At 43.4% G+C, this 20,003-nt stretch overlaps 1 protein-coding gene across 4 annotated transcripts in view; it reads right to left on the bottom strand.

Annotated features, from left to right (window-relative positions):
- Positions 1-17,468, bottom strand: part of dlg3 (discs, large homolog 3 (Drosophila)) — a 758,334-nt gene extending 740,866 nt beyond the window's left edge. The window contains exons 1-2 of one of the 4 annotated variants that reach the window (XM_038776233.1): positions 17,315-17,468; positions 1,212-1,343 (exon numbers count right to left, since the gene is read on the bottom strand). In XM_038776233.1, the coding sequence (XP_038632161.1) occupies positions 1,212-1,343; positions 17,315-17,330 (148 nt within the window). In that variant the 5' untranslated portion in view covers positions 17,331-17,468. Of the gene's footprint in view, positions 1-1,211; positions 1,344-8,083; positions 8,181-12,508; positions 12,564-17,314 lie in introns of those variants that run through there. The other 3 variants (XM_038776232.1, XM_038776230.1, XM_038776238.1) reach the window with 3 other exon arrangements.
- Positions 17,469-20,003: the final 2,535 nt, after the last annotated feature.

Below are 20,003 nucleotides of genomic sequence, written 5' to 3'. Positions count from 1 at the left end.
ACAAACCTAGTGAGCAATGTGCTCACTCTGCCTGCTGCTCTCAGGCAAGGTAATGAAATGTAGCCAGCTCTCTTTTAATAGCGAACTTCTGTGAACTTCCTTATGCAACAGTGGACAGCACGATGTTGCAAATAATTTGGGCTCCAGCCTGGAAGGAGCCAAACACAAAATAGTTAATTGCCACAGTTATTGCCTCAGCCAGTAACAATACGATCATTACCCTTCTGAGATTGCTGTTGTGGCTGTAGCAGTTAGCAGATTTCAGTGAGGACTGCCTTTGTGAAGTGCACTTCCCTTCTTGCGGAGGTTCAGGTGGGAAAATTGCTCTTTACATACTCTGATCAGGAAGTCATATGCACCTGAGCCCATCCTCTCCCCCCCTTTCTTCCAGCTTGCCCTGCGCTGTGTGATCTCTGTTCATTCGGAGTCATATTTTATTCCAAGGAAAGGTCAGGACTCGCTTCTTCAGCAGATGTCACACCACTCCAGTATATTTTAGAATATTTAACATAATAATAATCTTTATTAGTGTCACAAGTAGGCTTTCATTAACACTGCAATGAAGTTACTGTGAAGTTCCCCTAGTCGCCACACTCCAGCATCTGTTCGGTACACAGAGAGAATTCAGAATGTCGAATCCACGCAACAAACACGTCTTTCCGGACTTGTGGGAGGAAACCGGAGCACCCGGTGCAGAACGGGGAGAACGTGCAGACTCTGCACAGACAGTGACCCAAATCGGGAATCGAACCCAGGTCCCTTGCACTGTGAAGCAACAGGGCTAACCATTGTGCTACTGTAGAAATAAATTGGCCACTAGCCTAAAAACACTTAATGATCCCTTTAAATAGTGCTGATAGGAGGTGGATGGTTGGGTGGTGTGTGAGTTTGAGGTCTTTCCTACTGCTGAGTGCATATTCATCACACTGATTGACTCTATTGTTCTGGCTAATCTGTATACTTCTGACAATCACTGCGCACATGCTAACACATTGACCAATATGTCAGCCATGCAATTCACACCAGAAATGTGCACGCACACCAAAGACATTATTTTTGCTTTAAGACCACACATACTCCTCAAAAAACAAGTGCTATGTGTCCAAATCTTCAGTCGACCAGCTCCCCAAAATATCTGTAACTTGCTGTTCAAGTCAGAAAGGTTTGTCAAGTAGTTAACTCTAATATCAACATATAGTAAGAAGAGTTACCTAATAATGCTCGGAACAAGTCACTTTTGAAAATGTTTGTGACTTTCCCAATTGCCACTCGGAGTTTCTCTTCCTCTAGTTCTGGAAGATTCCTGCAGTATGTTGCAAGTAACTGTACTGCACGTTCAGTGTCTACAAAGAAAATATAAACAGGATGCTCTAATTCATTCCATTTGTCAAGTGTAGTCACAAGATGTTATTTGGTAGCAAAATGCTCAGAAATAAATCATTATGAACCAGTCTGGAAAGATTTAGCCCAAAAAGGACAAATTTCTGCAGCTAATTACTGTGGCAATTTCAGATTTCTTCATAGAATCCCTACAGTGCAGGAGGAGGCCATTTGGCCCATCGGGTCTGCACCCTAAAAGAGCACCGCACCCAAGCTCACTTCCCCCACCCTCTCCCCATAACCCAGCAACCCCAATTAACCTTTAAACACTTAAGGGGCAATTTATTACGGCCAATCCACGTAACCTGCACATCGTTGGACTATGGGCGAAAACCAGAGTACCTGGAAGAAACCCACACAGCACGGGGAGAAAGATCAAACTCCACACAAACAGTCACCAAAGGCCTGAATGGAACTGAACCCAGGTCCCTGGCACAGTGAGGCAGCTGTGCTAACCACTGTGCCACAATGTGAAGAACTTCTGGTTTGCAGGAATTCTAAACAGAATATTGAGCATTCCAATGTCCACAGTAGCAATTTTAACTTTAGTATTTTTTAAAGGAACTTGTGTATGCTGGAATTGTCAAATTAAATAGAATTTTTTCAGGATATTGACTCTCGGGTATAGAAAAGATCAGCTATAATTTCAGGTGCAATGCCTTTTATCCAGGATGGAGAACTGGACAAGTTCTGACATTTCTCTCTCTCTGGAGCTGCGGAGGTTAAGGAGCAACATGATAGAGATCTTCAAGATTATAAGGTAAATAGTAATTTTTTTTTCCACTGGTCATTAAGACCAGTAAGAACCACCACACACAAAATACTTGAAAAAAAATAAATAAACCAGGTTGTAGGAAAATAAAACTTATACAAAGACCTATTAGAATGTGGAATATTTGACCACAAATTATTATTAAAACAGAATGCTCAAATTTTTTAAAGGGAAATTAGCCATTTGCTTTATGAAGGTATATTGGAGAATAGAGACTGAACAGGGGCATGGGATACGACTAGGTGTCTCATGTGGAGAAAACTATCTGCTTTTTTTTCATTGGAACCTGCAGCTTTGATAAATGATCTGCACCAGAAATACAGAACTACCTTTTCTAAAATATGAACAGATTACATATTTTTTGTTTTTAATTCCTTTTGGACCAGAACATTTGCAGACTAGATTTAATCAAGTTTCTATCAGGAAAAACATAGGGACAGTATCATACACTTGAGATACAAATTAGAATACAGTCATGACAGGTTGTATTCAAAACCTTCATCATGGTATATGAGCCACATATGCAGGAGCTTAAACTCTAGCTCAGTAGTTCAATTAACCATTGGGCAAATAGACACTTATTTCGAAATGGTTACCTAGCTTGAAAACTCGCTATGATCGAGGATGTGACCTCTCAATTCACAGAATACTTACATTTGAGGACATTTCAATTTACCCAATTAGACATTGTGCATAAATCTCCTTGCCTGGACTATTCTTGAGAACTGTGTTTTTAAGAGAGTGTTTACTATTTATTAAAATAGTAATTGTATTGTATTACAATACAATGCAATGTTATTATTTACATCATACTGTAGAATTGAATAGCATAGCAGCAAATTATGCCACAACTGTACAGAACTTATGTGGGGCCGCCACAGAATTTATCTTCAAGTGCCATGCAATTTGTAATAACATTTTATTTTATTAATCAGATGAGAAACATCCGATTATCAGGTTATAACCTTGAATCTTTCAAGAGTCACCTTTGGAGTTGAGGCAGTGCAATAGCAATCACTTTCCTCCAGATTATTTCCACGGGTTTGTGGTCTGTCTCAGACTGAATAAGTATCTCTGGAATACGGTTAACCCAAAGAAAAGTGCGAGAATTTAACATTCAATAATTTAATATGTTGCCCACGCGGACAAGACATTTTGATCAAAATGCAATATGTTTGTTACCCAGAACAAAACATGCACCAAGACCTTTCTGTGATTAGTTCACTTAGCATTGTCATTTTATGTGGATCATAATTTTGAAGAAATGATTCAGCTTGTTCTACTGTAATGAATGCACGTTGGTAGTCATCCTACCATTGAAAAGGTAGATCTTTCTTCAACAGATCTCTTCTCCAGGAAGTTCAGAATGTATGCTACTAGGAAACTGAACAAACCGAAGCATCTTTGTTGGTTGTCCTCGTCCTGCAGTGTTGGCATTGATTGGATATCTTGAATCTTATCAGGATCCAGGTGGATATCCATGCTAGAGTAAATTACCTGAAAACCAAACCTTCATGCCTAGTGGTCTCCCATGAGCAAGCGTAAGTTTCAGTCATGTTGTTCATTCGTGCGTCCTACCACAGTGATGTCATCTGTGACACACATGCAGCCAGGTACTCATACTGATACTATGTCCATGTGTTGCTGAAAAATGTCATAGTTAACCAATAGCCCGAAAAGGTAGACCGAGGAAATGTTTCTGTCAAAAGGGGTGCCGAATGTTATCACCTCTTGTGACACTTTTCACAGGTATATGGACCAATATCAATTTCGGCACTGAGCTTTGAAAAGTACTTCAGTCCTGCGAACATGGAGTTTCGCTCTTCTAGTATTCATATCTTATGAGCCCTCTCTTCAAAGCTTTGTTCAACCATAACCTTAGTGGTCATGGAGCTGCACCAGTCCACTTGGTGTTGCGCTCACCAAACTATGGCATTTTCCTCTATGCTATCTAGTTCGGTCCTCCATCTTTCCTGAATGACAGGTTGATAGATTGCGTTGCACCTTCTCCGAGGTGAAGGACAATGGAACTCACCAACTGTGTCAAATTGTCGGAGTACAACCTTTGGTGGGTTTGAATTGATTCTATTGGCATGCATGTACTTAATTACTGTGGTCTTTTGACTGAGTCAACTCATGAATAGAGACCACGTCAAGTTTGTTGCATTCTGACAATGACAATCCCGCTACTGCTGGTCCTGACAATCCTGGTACTGCTGCTGCTCCTGACACCTGCACCATGAAAAATGTCACTATTCATGGGTTTTTATAGCATGTTTTCCTAAATCCACAACTTTATGATGGAGGAAGCATAACTTCATCTGGGGTATCAAATACTTTGCAGTTCATCTCAGGGAATCTGGCTGCTGTGATTTCAATCCTTTATCACTTCTATGGAGCAAGATTCAGTGTCAGAGTTGCAGCTAATCATGATGTCCACATAGCTGCACTGGCGCAGTGTTGATTTTACAAGCTTGGAAGTGGGAGGTATCATAGAATTTACAGTGCAGAATAAGGGCATTCGGCCTATTGAGTCTGCACAGGCCCTTGGAAAGAGCGCCTCACTTAAGCCCACACCTCCACCCCATAACCGAGTAACCCCACCTCACCTTTTTGGACATTAAGGGCAATTTAACATGGCCAATCCACCTAATCTACTCTCGCGATGGGTCAATGAAGGGTCAGCAAGTATAGCAATTGTGGGAAAACATCTGTGCCCAAATCACGATGCTGCAATGGGCCCTATGGCTAAGACTGCAGCTAATTTTGCTTTGCAATTATCTGGGGTTTGTGAGACTAATTCAAGCACAGTTGAAAGGCTGGCATGGAAGTTTGACAGAGCTTTACTGGGGAACGTCTCGTCTCTGCTGACACATGCTACTGACTGTGCAATACTGACTAGAACATGACATTACATCGCTTCCTCTGATAACATATATGTTGAAATGATTATTCATACTTCATGCAAAACATTATCTTAACATACTAACCGACATCGCAAAGGGGAAGACCAAAATTAAGGGCCATTAATATAAAATATTCATTATTCAATCCAATGAAATTCAGGAGAAACTCTGAGTGGTTATAATGTGAAACTTGTTATCACAATGAATAGTTGAAGTGAGGAGTCCATGTGGAGCACAAACAAAGGCATGAGCCAATTGTGCTGAATGGTCTGTTTTTTGTGCTGTGCATTTTTAAAAATTGGTTCTGAATCGATCAGCTGAATGGCCGCCTTCTGCACTGTAGGGATTCTATGAAGTGAGCTCCAGAAGTCTGAGTCATCTGGCGCTGTCAACCTGGAGTTCCCCATGGTCTGCACCATGAGGTCGACACCCTCAGCATTGGTCCTCAGTGACTGGGCCACATTCTGGAGTATCTCGGCAATGCGCACCTGCATCTGGGATGCAGCCCCTCATCGACTGGGATATGATGTCGAGGCTCTCAGTCATGGTCATCACAGACTGATCAACGCCTTGGACACCACCACTCAAGGCACGAGCATCGTGCTTCAGGCTTTCCACGACGGTGGCCACACTAGCAGTAATGGCCAGGGTGCTAGGCATTGCCAGCACCATCTCCTGCACCCAAAGACTTTGGCACTCCTTCAATCGGCCTTGCAGCTGCTGGAACGCCGCTGACACCCTCTCCTAAATGTCATGGCTGTGTCCATGACATCATGTGTCCATCTACATCAGCTCTGAGAGAACTTTGTCCAGAGCCTCGGCATCTGGCTACGACCCATCGGAGTCCTGGGATGCAGCAGACCTCCGATTCCTGTCTCCCTTCGGTCTTCCTGCCTCCACCTGATGTGCATCAGCAGCTGTGTGGTGCTCACCAGATAGTTCCCCTGAAGCCTGTCCATTAATGTTGTCCATCGAGGTGTGTGTCACTGGGCTAGTGTAAGGTGCGGGTGAAAGCTGTGGCACATCGCCCGTGTTCTCCTCTCTGGTGGTTTTTTGGATGACAGGGGAGGGATAATGGCAGCATGGTAGCATTGTGGATAGCGCAATTGCTTCACAGCTCCAGGGTCCCAGGTTCAATTCCGGCTTGGGTCACTGTCTGTGCGGAGTCTGCACATCCTCCCCATGTGTGCGTGGGTTTCCTCCGGGTGCTCCGGTTTCCTCCCACAGTCCAAAGATGTGTAGGTTAGGTGGATTGGCCATGATAAATTGCCCTGAGTGTCCAAAATTGCCCTTAGTGTTGGGTGGGGTTACTGGGTTATGGGGATAGGGTGGAGGTGTTGACCTTGGGTAGGGTGCTCTTTCCAAGAGCCGGTGCAGGTTCGATGGGCCGAATGGCCTCCTCCTGCACTGTAAATTCTATGATTCTATGACTCCAGAATGCCCAGCCTCATCAGACGATGATCCTGCACGGCAACGGACATGTGGTCAATGAAAGGGAAAAGTTAATTTTGTGGGACATCAACGACTCATTTAAGACAGGTCATCTGGATGAAGGAACAGTCGATCCTCACTTATCTGGCGCAGGCCAACCTCGCAGTCGGCTACTCTCTCCTTGGGCAACTCTGCAATCTCTAGGGCCAGTTCCTCATTAGGGTGATGACTCGAATCTCTGGGATTCAACCCTTTCCCTCTTATTATGGGCTATCTTCTCCTGTGGGGACAAAGAGAGGATATTATGAGCAACACACTTGATGGGTCAGGGGGGCCTAAAGCAGGTGGCATGTTATGGGCACCACACCCAGATATGAAGGGGTTGTGCTGGTGGGTGCCGGGGGTTTTGAGGAACAAGCTTGAAGATCAAGCTTGAAGATCAACAAGGAAATGCTGAGGATTTTGGCAAATGTTGGTATCATGACTGGTACAGGCTTGGAGGGCTGAAGGGCCTGTTCCTGTGCTGTATTGTTCTTTGTTCTTTATCGGATATTGGGAGGGTGCGAGATGTCAGCCAGTGGATTGGGGGGGACAGGGATTTTGGAAAGTTGAGGGGTGGCAGACGAGACTGATGAAATGAGAGATGTACCCTTGCAGCTCAGTGGAGGTCATTGGTCTTCTTCTGACTTTGAACAGCGGTCCTCCTGGCCTTGCTGCCCATACTCACTGCAGCTGCCACTGATTCCCAGGTGCCATTGCTGACACTGCTGCTGGTTCTCCGACCCCCTCGGGGGAACAAGTCAGGTCAGCATCCCCAAAGCAAGGAGCAGGTCTCTGCGCTGCCATCCTCGTTTCTTGACTGGGAGCGAGTGCTGAGGGAGCATTTAAAAGCTGCTCCCCTTTGTTAGCGGCGAGCAGCTGAGGTGCAAATCAGGCGAATTCAGACAGCGAGGGAGCCAAGAATGGCAAGATTCACCTGGGGGCTCAATTTTTGCACTTGGGGGTAATTTTTTGCACTAAGTGGGTGAATACAGGATGTGATCTCACTGTTGCAGCTGATGCGAAACACCTCGTCAAAATGACATATAATTTTTTTGGGGTGAATCACGCCCAATATATCAAATGACCCAGTACTTCCGATTTCCTGTTGCTCATATTCCAGAGTTAGCTCAAAGGATGCAATGGGGATTCCTTGGAGGTCCCCAGACATTGAATATGTGGGAATTCCCCAGGAAGTTTGGACTTCCAACAGACAATTCCCCTGTGTTTGGAAGCCTTCGGAACTCTGATTTAAGTTGGAGACTTCGACTGGTTCTGACTCACTTACTGGGAAAGTTAGAAGGATTAAAACCTGTTGTAACTCCTAGGTAACTATACGACTTACATTCACCACACCCCCGAATATACTCCCGACCACACAACTACGCTCTTGATTCCCTGCCCACAACTACCTCCCCTCACCCTCCCAATTGCCATTCTACCCCTCACCAACTTACCTACCACCCCACCCCTCACCTACCTGACACCCAATACTCTCATACCATGCACTTTCCACTCTACGCTCACACACCCACCTGCCACCTTACACACTTACCTTCTCTTTTTAGATTCTCAATGTTGCTCTGGCTCTTTAAATGTACTGGAATATAACAGCTGGTGGCATAAAAAGGGGGCATAATTTGGCTTCCCCTGTTGATCCTGCACTATGAGGAAGGACTCTCAGGTCTGGTTTGTTCTGTATTTCTGAAAAGGCCAGTTCAGAACTCTGGGCAAGAAATGCAGAAGGTGCAAGGTAAGTAATTAGGAGCAGTGCAGCAATCTGTCAGTGATTGCCACTCCTCTGAGTATTCAGCCTAATATATTAAAAAAAATCTAATTCCTAATAACAAAGGACAGGTGACAATTAGAGATTTGAAAATTCCAGTTTTTGATCAATTTAAACCGAATGACAAGGGAAGAGTTGTGATATTTGGCACCTGTTAATAATTAGAATGTTTACTTTTCTCACAACATACCAGGTGATAACTAGTTAAGAAAATTAGAGGCTGTTTGCTTCAAGTCAACTCAATTACCATGGGAAAACACCATCTGTCTTTGAGCTTATTGCAGTTTCTGAACTTTATGGACCAAAAAGAAAAAAAAAATACAGCTACGTAATCTGTCATTTGACTTACCCTCACAGAAATATTGCTTTAAAAATAAATCAATAAGATTTTCACCTGAATAAAAATCCTGAAGTTTGTCCTGTACCTTTTCTTTGCACAATTTGAAGAACAGTTAGGGAGAAACTGCGAGAATGGTGATGGCTGAATGGAACTGCTGCATTCTGGGAAATTAGACATGCTGCACACGCTCAGACTGCACCATCCAAATTCAGAAGTCTAAACGGACTTTTGGGAGTGACTGGTGCTTTCAAGTGACATCTATAATGAGGGAATAAAACAACTTGTATTCATGTAGTAACTGTTAAGGCAGAAAAAAAAACACAGTCCAGGGCAGTACAGTGACAAGAAGCAAAAAATGAGTGGCTACAATTTTGGCATCATGTTTTAGGAAGCCAAAACGTGAGGTGGTGGTGCAGTGGCAATGTCACTGGACTAACAATCCAAAAGCCCAGGCTAATGTATTGTGGACATGGGTTCAAGCCCCTACATGGCAGCTGGTGGAATTTAAATTAAATTAATAAATCTCTGGAATATAAAAGCTAGCCTCATTAATGGTGACCATGGCAACAATAGATTGTTGGACAAATACATTTGGTTCACTAATGTCCTTTATGGAAGTAAAACTACTATCATAGACTGGCCTGACTGTTGCTCCAGGCCCACAGCGACATGATTGGCTATTAAGTTCCTCGGTTCAAAGGCACTCAGGCATAGGTGTACAAATGCTGGCCTTGCCAGTGATGCCCATATCCCATGAAAGAATAAAGGGAAAATACAGCTATTAATGATGAGGTTGAAAGGGCTAGGTGATGCACAAGAAAGATTCTCAGATGTTGTAGGACTGTAAGAGATTATACACTCATGCAGAGGTGAGGCCATGAATGGGTTTAAATATAAGGATTGGAACTTATGGCATTGGGGGATGAGTGCTGAGATAAATCTGTAAGTACAGGGTAGATTGGTAAATGAAACTTTGATCGGATATGGCAACAAAGCTACAATTTATGGAGGGTGCAGGATGCAATGCTGGCCAAGAGTGCTTTGGAATAGAGAATCGGAAAGTAATGATGAGAGTTTCCACAAATGGCATACAGCAGGGCTAGAGATAGGCGATTTAATGAGTTTGAAGAAGGCAATCTTTATGGTATTCAAGTAATTTCATTAAGGTTTTTAAATACAATTTCTCTTTAACAAATCCACGTTAGTTGTATTTAATTACTCCCTAAATGTTCAATCACTTATTGAACTTGTTCCGATGTTTTTCGTTTTACACCATCAGGACAAAATGCAAGATCGACAAAGTTGAAATGATCGCAACAATTTGTACTATAGGGAAAAGAGTAACTTCCGGCGGTGGCATGTAGGAGGAGGTCACACGTTGGATGGCTCCTGCTTGGGGCTTTATATTTTAGAATTTAATGCCCGGTCCCAGGGGCAATTTTTCGATAAATAAGTGCAGGAAAATGGATGTCCAAAACCCAAAGAAAAGCCACCGTGAAGAAGGGGGCGAGTGAAGGTTCGCCGTCGAGTGGGACGGTCTGCTTGGCAATTGGAAGGATGGCCGAGGTTAGGTTGCTGGGTGGGGCCACAATGTTCACGGCAGAAAAGATGACCAAGGTGATGGCTCTGGAACTTGAAAAACAGTACGCAAAGAACATGGAGGTGACGAGGAAAGAGATGATGACAGCATTGAAGGTGCTGGTGGAGGAGATGATTGCCCCGGTGAAGGCGGTGATGTCGAGCTCATCGGCAGAGGTGCAGGAGCAGGGTGAGAAACTGAAGGGAGTGGAGGAGGCCTATCACAATAGAGCAATCGGCTCAACTCGATGGCTGAGAGCTGCATTGGGTGGCCGAGGCCAACAAGGGTCTGCGAGCCAAAGTGGAGGTCCTGGAAAACAGAGCAACACGGCAAAATCTGGGGATCGTGGACCTGCCCGAAGGGGTGAAGGGATGACGGAGCATTGGCGGAAGGGGCAGATCCCTCCCGGTATGAACTGGATCGAGTTCATAGGGCGTGGAGGCCTAAACCAAAGGCGAATGAGCCACCAAGAGCAGTGATTATTTGTTTCCGTAGGTACCTTGTGAAGGAGAGGGTCCTGTGTTGGGCAAAGTAGAAGCGGGAGGTGCAGTGGGCTGAAGTTGGTATGCATATATATATAACAGGACTTTATTGTGGTGTTGACGAGGACAGCCTTCAGCCGGGTGAAGACGGCACTGTATCACAGCGGTGTTCAGCTTGGCGTAGTGTACCCAGCTAAGTTGAGGGTGACTACAACTCCATAGACTTGTATTTCAAGATGGTAGAAGTGGCAGAGGTATTTGTGAAGGCAGAAGGACTGGGGCAGAAGTGAGAAATGGGACTAAGGCTTGGTCTTGGACTGAGGGTAAGGGGGGATGGAAGTTTGTATGTAGCGTTATTTTTTTATCTCATGTCGATATATGTACTAGAGTTGAAGTTGCCTATTTGGACACGGTAGGGGTTGGGATTTTCTTTTGCAATTACGGCTATTTGGGGGTTGTGTATTTACATTAGGGTTGTGTGTTGAAGGGGATTTATTTGATTTCCTCGGACTGGGGCGGGGGGGGGGGAATTGGAGGGGACTGGGGTCGGGACCTCTGCACTGGCTAGCTCAAGCTGTCCAGAGAACGGGAATGTGGTGGGCGGGGGCTGTGGCCATCGGAGCCTAGGTGTGTAAAGTCAGGGGAGAGGACCGATACTGGGTGGTGTTTTCGAGAGCAAGAGGATGGGGGGATTCTGGGAGGGGATTGGGAAAAGGGGTTGATGGTAACAATGGGAAGGGGCGGGCCAAATTCAGTGGGCAGGGCCTGGAGGTATGAGAATGGCAGATAGGAGCGGCGGGGCGGGGTGAGAGACCACGGTTAAGATAGTTAGGTGGAATGCGAGGGGTTTGTTGGAAGGGGTTTCAATGTCATCTCGGGGGTTGTGCTCGTGAACTTGGAACCAGTACCCCTAAAAGCCATTTTTGGGGTGTCGACCGGCTTGTGCGGCGGATGAGCGCGGGGGAAGATGTTTTTAGCCTTCGCATCACTGATTGCCTGGAGGCCAGTCCTGTTGAGGAGGTCAGCTTCTCCACCCTGTGCCTCGGCTTGCCCCCCCCCCACTTGAATTTCTTTGACTTTCGGGAAGGTGAAGTCTCAGCTGAAGGAGATGAAAGAAGGGTTTCACAATTCATGGGGGCTGTTTATTATGCATTTCCGCGAATTGGTCGGTGGTATTGCTGTCTTTGGTTACATTGTTTACGGATTGATTGTTAATTTTAGTTTTTTACCTGCAATGTACGGGTGGATGTTTTGGCCTGTATTCTGAGTGGGGTGCGCTTTGTGTGGGGGTGGTTGGTATTGTAATTTTTTTTGTTTGTTTTTTTCTTTGGTTGTTTATTGATGAAAATGTTGAAAATGAGGAGAATAAAAAGATTTTTTTTTAAAACAGGAGAAAAGAGTGCTCATTGCTTGTTTGGCAAGTCGACTCTGGCCAAAGCATTGCCATGAAGAAAGGGGGACTGTAGGCTCCCCAAGTTCCCTGGTAATTCAAAAAAGTGTATCCTGCCATCCAATGTTCTCATGCAGCGCCTCGAACTATCTTCAGACCTATCAATCCCATCTCAAAAGTTGAGTGAACGGTAATGTGCACCAGGAATTATTTCTCCATCTATATCTTGGTGAACACTAAGATACTCTCTTTCCAGTGCTATGAAAGCCCTTATTAACACTGTTATTCCCCTACCCTTTTTCCTTATTTCTCTTTTATAATTGGGATAATTATGTTCACAGACCTGCTTAAACCTACGCTCCATCTCTATTAAAACTAACCTTCAATAGTTATTAATGCTTACCACTCTCCAGATGTATTATGAATGCTTCATAATTTAACATAACACTTGATTCTGATTCCAATTGTTTTGATCATGTTTTCTTGGATTGTTATCAACCCAGGTTAACACCTATGGATGAGATGTAATGACTTTAAAGAACAGTTTTTAACCAATTTTCACATTATTTAAAATAAATTTCTCCTGTACTTTAGAAGGAAAACCCGAAAATTCCCTATTTTTCCAGAACTCAGGTGCACATGAAATGAAATGAAAATCGCTTATTGTCACGAGTAGGCTTCAATGAAGTTACTGTGAAAAGCCCCTAGTCGCCACATTCCGGCGCCTGTCCGGGGAGGCTGGTACGGGAATCGAACCATGCTGCTGGCCTGCTTGGTCTGCTTTAAAAGCCAGCGATTTAGCCAAGTGAGCTAAACCAGCCCCTCATGACTCATTTGTGATCTGTGCGTAAATCTGTGCGGTGCAAGTGCCATGCTGAAAGCACTAATGTAGTGTGCAGGTATTTCTGCATCTTATTTTCCATAGAATTTACAGTGCAGAAGGAGGCCATTCAGCCCATTGAGTCTGCACCAGCCCTTGGAATTAGCATCCCACTTAAACCCACACCCGTAACCCAGTAACCCGACCTGACCTTTTTAGACACTAAGGGCAATTTAGCATGGCCAATCCATTTGCAGCAGGAACAAAAACAAAAATTTCAGTCTGGTTTTTTTTTAAGCTGACCTTCAACAACTTTAGGTTATGTTTTGAGGCGCATATTCTTTATATTATAGCAAATGTCATATTTTCATTCCTAATTAGGTATTTAACAAGGACAGCGGTGCACTGACACAGGTAGCTCTCTGAAGATGGACATCGAAAAGGCTAATGTGGGTCACATATCTACTCCCAATTCTTATTTCCAAAATGCATGACACATGTTGGATACATTGAAATGCATCTATTACAAACCTACCCATCTGCCAACTAATTTTTGTCTCTCTGCTATCTTACATAAGCATTTTAACTATATGCCATATCACACAATTTATTGTCATTGTAAAAGTTCAACATTGTTTATAAATTCCTGTGTTCATATTGTTTATTCATGTATTAAATAAAAGCAGCTCCAGCACAGCCCCAATGGAATACCATCAACACCTTTGCAGTGAGGGAAATTTCCCTTTAGCTATACCCTTTACTTTCTGTCCTCCAGCTCTCTATCTTTACTACAACCACCTTAATTCGATATTGAATTACCTTTGCCAGAAATCATTTACCGTTTCTTGAACACTCAAGTAAAACATCTTCCTTCAAAAAAATTCTATAAAAATTGTGAAGAGGACGGCATGGCAGCGTAGAGGCTAGCACTGCTGTCTACGACGGTGAGGACCCGGGTTCGATCCCAACCCTGGGTCAGTGTTCGTGTGGAGTTTGCACGTAATACCATAAGACATAGGAGCAGAATTAGGCCATTTGGCCCATTGAGTCTGCTCCGCCATTTTCTCATATTTTCTCTGATATTTTCTCATCCCCATTCTACTCCCTTCTCCCCATAACCCGTGATCCCCTTATTAATCAAGAGCCTATCTATCTCTGTCTTAAAGACACTCAGTGATTTGGTCTCCATAGCCTTCTGCGGCAAAGAGTTCCATAGATTCACCACCCTCTGGCTGAAGAAATTCCTCCTCATCTCTGTTTTAAAGGTTCGTCCCTTTAGTCTGAGATAGTGTCCTCTGGTTCTAGTTTTTCCTACCAGTGGAAACAGCCTCTCCATGTCCACTCTATCCAGGCCTTGCAGTATCCTTTAAATTTCAATAAGATCCCCCCTCATTCTTCTAAACGCCAACAAATACACACCCAGAGTCCTCAACCATTACTCATACGACAAGTTCTTCATTCCAGAGATCATTCTTGTGAAGTTCCTCTGGACCCTTTCCAAGGCAAGCACATCCTTCTTTAGGTACGGGGCCCAAAACTGCTCACAACACTCCAAATGGGGTCTGACCAGCACCTTATACAGCCTCAGAAGTACCTCCCTGGTCTTGTATTCTAGCCCACTTCACATGAATGCTAACATTGCATTTGCCTTCTTAACTGCCGACTGAACCTGCACGATAAACTTAAGAGAATCGTGAACAAGGACTCCCAAGTCCCATTGTGCTTTTGATTTCCTAAGCATTTCCCCATTTAGAAAATAGTCTGTGCCTAAATGCCTCCTTCCAAAGTGCATAACCTCACACTTTTCCACATTGTATTTCATTTGCAACTTCATTGCCCCGTCTCCTAGCTTGTCCAAATCCTTCTGAAGCCCCCTTGCTTCCTCAATACTACCTGTCCCTCTACAGATCTTTGTATCATCTTTAAACTTAGCAACAGTGCCTTCAGTTCCTTCTTCCAAATCACTAATGTATACTGTGAAAATTTGAGGTCCCAGCACAGACTCTGAGGCACACCACTTGTCACTTGCTGCCATCCTGAAAAAGACCTTTATCCCCACTCTCTGCCTTCTGCCAGTCAGCCAATCCTCTACCCATGCCAGGATATTACCCTTAACACCAAGAGCTTTTAACTTATTTAACAGTCTCCTATGCGACATTCTCCCGATGTCTGGTTGGGTCTCACCCCCACAACCCAAAGATGTGCAGGGTAGGTGGATTGGCCACGCTAAATTGCTTCTTAATTGGAATTTGTTTTTTTAACTATGAAAAACTTAATTTTTAAAATCTTTGTTGATTACCTCACATTCCACCAAGTGCTTTCAACCTGTATTATAAATTTTAGTAGTTTACCAATAGATTACTCAAAGGCAACCGGACCTTAACAGAATCACAGAATTTCTGCACTGTAAATTCTATGTAATTCTATGTTACAGTGCAGGAGGTGCCGATTTGGCCCATGTGTCTGCACCAGCTCTCCGAATGAACATTTCACCTACTACCATTCTCTTGCCTTCTCCATGTAACCCTGCAGATTAATTATTTTCAAATAATCATCTAATTCCCTCTTGAATACCTTGATTGAACCTGCTTCGAAAACATTCTCAGGCAGTGCATTCCAGACTCTTACCATTGTCTGTGTGAAATTTTTCTCATATTCTTTTTACTTTGTTTGCCAATCACATTCAATCTGTGACCTCTTTTCTCAATCCTTTCATGAGTGGGGACAGTTTCTCCCTATCCACTCTGTACAGACTCCTCATGATTTTGAATATATCCATCAAATCTCCTCTCAGCCTTCTCTTCTCTGAGGAAGAGACTCAAATTCTCCAATCTATCTTCATAGCTGGAGCTCCTCATCCCTGGAACTATTCTTGTAAACCTCTTCAGCACTGTCCAATGCCTTCACATCCTTTCTAAAACTCTGGTACCAAGAACTGTATGCAATTCTCCAGCTGAGGCTGAACTAGTGTCTCATACAAGTCCATCTAAGCTCCTTGTTTCTGTACTCTATGCCAGTATTAATAAAGCCAGGGTTGCTGTTGCTTCATTCATTGCTTTTCCGACATGTTCTGCCAACTTTAATGATTTATGTACATATATCTCCAAGATCCCTCTGCTCCTGCACACCTTATATAGTGTCCTTTATTTTATACTGTCTCTCCATGTCTTCCTATCAAAATATATTACCTCATTTTTCTTCACATTGAAATTAATCTGTCACTATCCACTCAGTCCACCGTGTCTATGTCCTTTTGAAGTCCTGCATCGTCCTCCTCAGTTTACCATGGTTTCAAGTTTTGTATTGTCCACAAATTTTGAAGCTGTTCCCTATCCACCAAAATCATTAATATTTATCAAAACAAGCGAGAGGGGTCTCAATACCGACCCCTCTTTTGAACAAGGAAACCTTGATCAATAATGTTCGATAAACGAGGCATAAGATAACGCACAAAAGTGGCCCAGAGTAATTTTCCAATCATGTTTTCCTATTCAGGAGATGGAGGGCAAACAATTCTCTTGGTTTTTGCTTGACACCTACCCTTGTGGAAAGACCGAAATGGGAATTCACTTTTTATACTGCCCTGATTTATACTATTACATTTTCTATGGAAACACACTGGTTTATGGATGAATTAAATACATAGCATCAGAGCTGCAAAACTCATGTTAAAAAGTTATTCAGTGGAAATCACAACTGAGGGCAATACTGAGGGTGACATCAGTTTATCCATTAGGCGTCAATAGGTACTTGACACTTATGAACTTAATCTGTTTCCATTGTATCACCTTCAATTTATGAAATACCCCAGTTGCCTGTCCAAGGTTAATCTTTGTGTACTTGTGGGAAGTAATGTATGGAGCACATGGACTTTTGACAATGTATACCAAAACCGTTTCAATATAAAACGCGTGAAAAAGAAGAGATTTGGAACAGCAACACTTCTCCCGAGCTTTTACTTGCTGATTGTTCCTCCGCCTTCCTGTGTGTGAGCAACTAGGGGTGATTTAAGCATCAATGTTACACTCGAATATTATACAGCACGTGCCAAATAAAAGTCTAAAACACATTTAAAAATGGACAACCATAGTCAGGCTCGCAAGCAGCCTCCGTGAATACTCTCAGATGGGCGGGTGCCCTTGTTGTCTGTTAAACTGCTTCAATAATCACGGCGCTGAAAATAAGACCGCCACTCAAAAAAAAAATCCACGCAGCGATTTCAGCGTGAGCCCACTTTTGTTCTCATCGGACGTAAATAAAGTGCAACAAACTCGTCCGTTACTCTGAAGGAGTCGATTTTACCGCAAACTAACGAAGCACACGCGGCCCGGAGAGCTTCAGAGAACACGCACAACAGGTATTGTATTATATAAAGATGCTGCACTGCACCTTCTCTGTGAACCATTGTTGAGTCTCAAACCCCTCCTTTCACACTCGACGCTCCGTCCACCCCATTGTGCCACGGAGTGCCTGCGACCATCCAGCCACTCAACGCTTGCAGTCGGCAGGATGTGTGAAAGTGTCCCCCACTTGGCGTTTTGCTACCGTGTCCTGCCTGCTCCGAGCGGCGCTGCTGCTCCTCCGCTGTTCTGGGATTATTTAGTGATTTGGCGAAGCTGCAAATGCTGCATTCATTCAGGAGCTCCAGCAAAACACAGAACCGGACTCAGCTGGCGTCTGGTGAAGTCAGCGACGGTCAGTCAGAGAAGCGGGAGAGGCAGAGAGAGGGAGAGGCACTGGGGAAAATGATAGAGAATCAAGATAGGGAGCATCGAGACAAAGAGAGTGGCAAAATGTGAGAAAAATAGACTGACAAGCAGAAAAATGAGACATAACCGACTTGGAGGAGACTTCCATGTAGAGGGCGATAGAGATAGTGGGAAAAGAGAAAATTGACTGGAAAAGTGATAAGGGGACAAAAAGCAAAAGCGGATAGTCGGGTGGGCGAGAAACAGACAGGATAGATAAGCAGGCAAGGGGACCCAGATGGAGACAGGCAGAATAATAATTGTTTGTCACAAGTAGGCTTCAATGAAGTTACTGTGAAAAGTCCCTAGTCGCCACATTCCGGCACCTGTTTGGGGAGGTTGGTACGGGCATTGAACCCACGCTGCTGGCATTGTCCAGCCCCTAGATAGTGAGAAAGAAATAAGCACTAGGCAGCACGGTAGCACAGTGGTTAGCAAAGTTGCTTCATAGCTTCAGGGACCCAGGTTCGATTCCTGGCTTGGGTCACTGTCTGTGCAGAATCTGCACGTTCTCCCTGTGACTGTGTTGGTTTCCTTCAGGTGCTCTGGTTTCCTCCCACAATCCAAAGATGTGCAGGTTAGGTGAATTGGCCATGCTAAATTGCCCTTAGTTTCCAAAAAAGGTTGCTTGGGGTTACTGGGTTACCGTCATAGCGTCGCGTAGTGGGTTTAAGTGGGGTGCACTTTCCAAGGGCCAGCGCAGACCAAATGGGCCGAGTGGCCTTCTACACTGTAAATTCTATGAAATGAAAAATCAACCATATAAAAAGCGAGAAGCTGGAACGGTAAGATATAAAAAGCGAGAAGCCAGAACGGTAAGATAAAGTGAGAGACAGGGGCAAAGACTTGTGGACAGTACCGGGTAAGAATAGCTGAAGCCAGCAGCACAGGCGCATTTAAGGGAAAGATACACAATTCAATGAAGCAAAAGGAGGTTATTCCACCATTCAATTAGATCATGGCTGATTTGTACCTCAACTCCATTTATCTGATCTGCCTTTGCTTCATAGCCCTTCATGCTATTATCCACTAAACTCCCATCAATACAAAAAATAGCAAAATATTATAAGTTATGAAATTTTGAAGCAAGGATGAAGTACTGGAAATGGCAGGCAAGGCAACTTTTATGAAGAGAAAATAGTTCATATTTCAAATTAATGACCTTTCATTGGATTTTAAAAGTCTATCAAAGTGTCTTGAAATTTTCAGTTGCAAGTAACAATTGCCTCGGAGTAATTTTAAGATAATTTTAAGGTCAATCAACATTCCATTATATATATAATATATATAAATATAATGGAATGTTGATTGACCTTAAAATTATCTTTAATATTTTACATATATTAGTCAAAATTCCACTACCCTTTGACTGGAAAAGAAATGCTTTAAACTTTCTGCCAAAACAGTTTAGATTTAAATTTAATATTGGGTCCCATTGTTCTGGATTGCCCACTAGAGGGAAATAGTTTATCTGGACATACGCTTGATCATTTTAAATACTTAAATTATATCACTCCCTAGCCTCTGAAATTAAGAGAATACAAGGCAAGCTTATGCCTGTCCTCATTATTTAACTGGATCTGTGCAATACAGCCTTTCAAGAGCAAAGGTTCAGTGCCAAAACTGAACACAATATATTACTCCCTGGTGGAGTAACGGAAAACAGCTTTGACAAAGGGTCATCTGGACTCAAAACGTTAGCTCTTTTGTCTCCTTACAGATGCTGCTAGACTTGCTGAGATTTTCCAGCATTGTCTCTTTTGGCTTCACACTCCCTGGTGGTGTTTGACCAAAACAGGTTTAAATTTAATATTGTGTCCTATTGTTCTGGATTGCCCACTAGAGGGTAATAGTTTATCTGCACATACCCTTGATCATTTTAAATACTTAAATTATACCACTACCATAAGTTTCCTCACTTTTGAGGGTCATTCAGGAGTCTGGTAACAACAGGGAAGAAGCTGTTTTTGAATCTGTTAGTGCGTGTTCTCAGACATTTGTATCGCCTCCCCGATGTAAGAGGTTGACAAGAGAGAATAACCCGGGTAGGAGAGGTCTTTGATTATGCTGCCCACTTTCCCAAGGCAGCTGGAGGTGTAGACAGAGTCAGTGGATGGGATGTGGGTTTTTGTGATGGACTGGGCTGTGTTCACAACTCTCTAGTTTCTTACGGTCTTGGGCCAAGCAGTTTCCATACCAAGCTGTGATGCAGCCAGAGAGTATGCTTTCTATGGTGCATCTGTAAATGATAACTTTCACTTTTGTTTTCATAGTTGTTTAATTAGAGTAAAATTCAATAATATTAATATCTTGAAACATTTTCAATTTAT

This window comes from Scyliorhinus canicula, chromosome 17 (genome assembly GCF_902713615.1).
Source record: "Scyliorhinus canicula chromosome 17, sScyCan1.1, whole genome shotgun sequence".
Lineage (NCBI taxonomy): Eukaryota > Metazoa > Chordata > Chondrichthyes > Carcharhiniformes > Scyliorhinidae > Scyliorhinus > Scyliorhinus canicula.
This window is presented reverse-complemented; position numbering and strand designations above follow the sequence as displayed.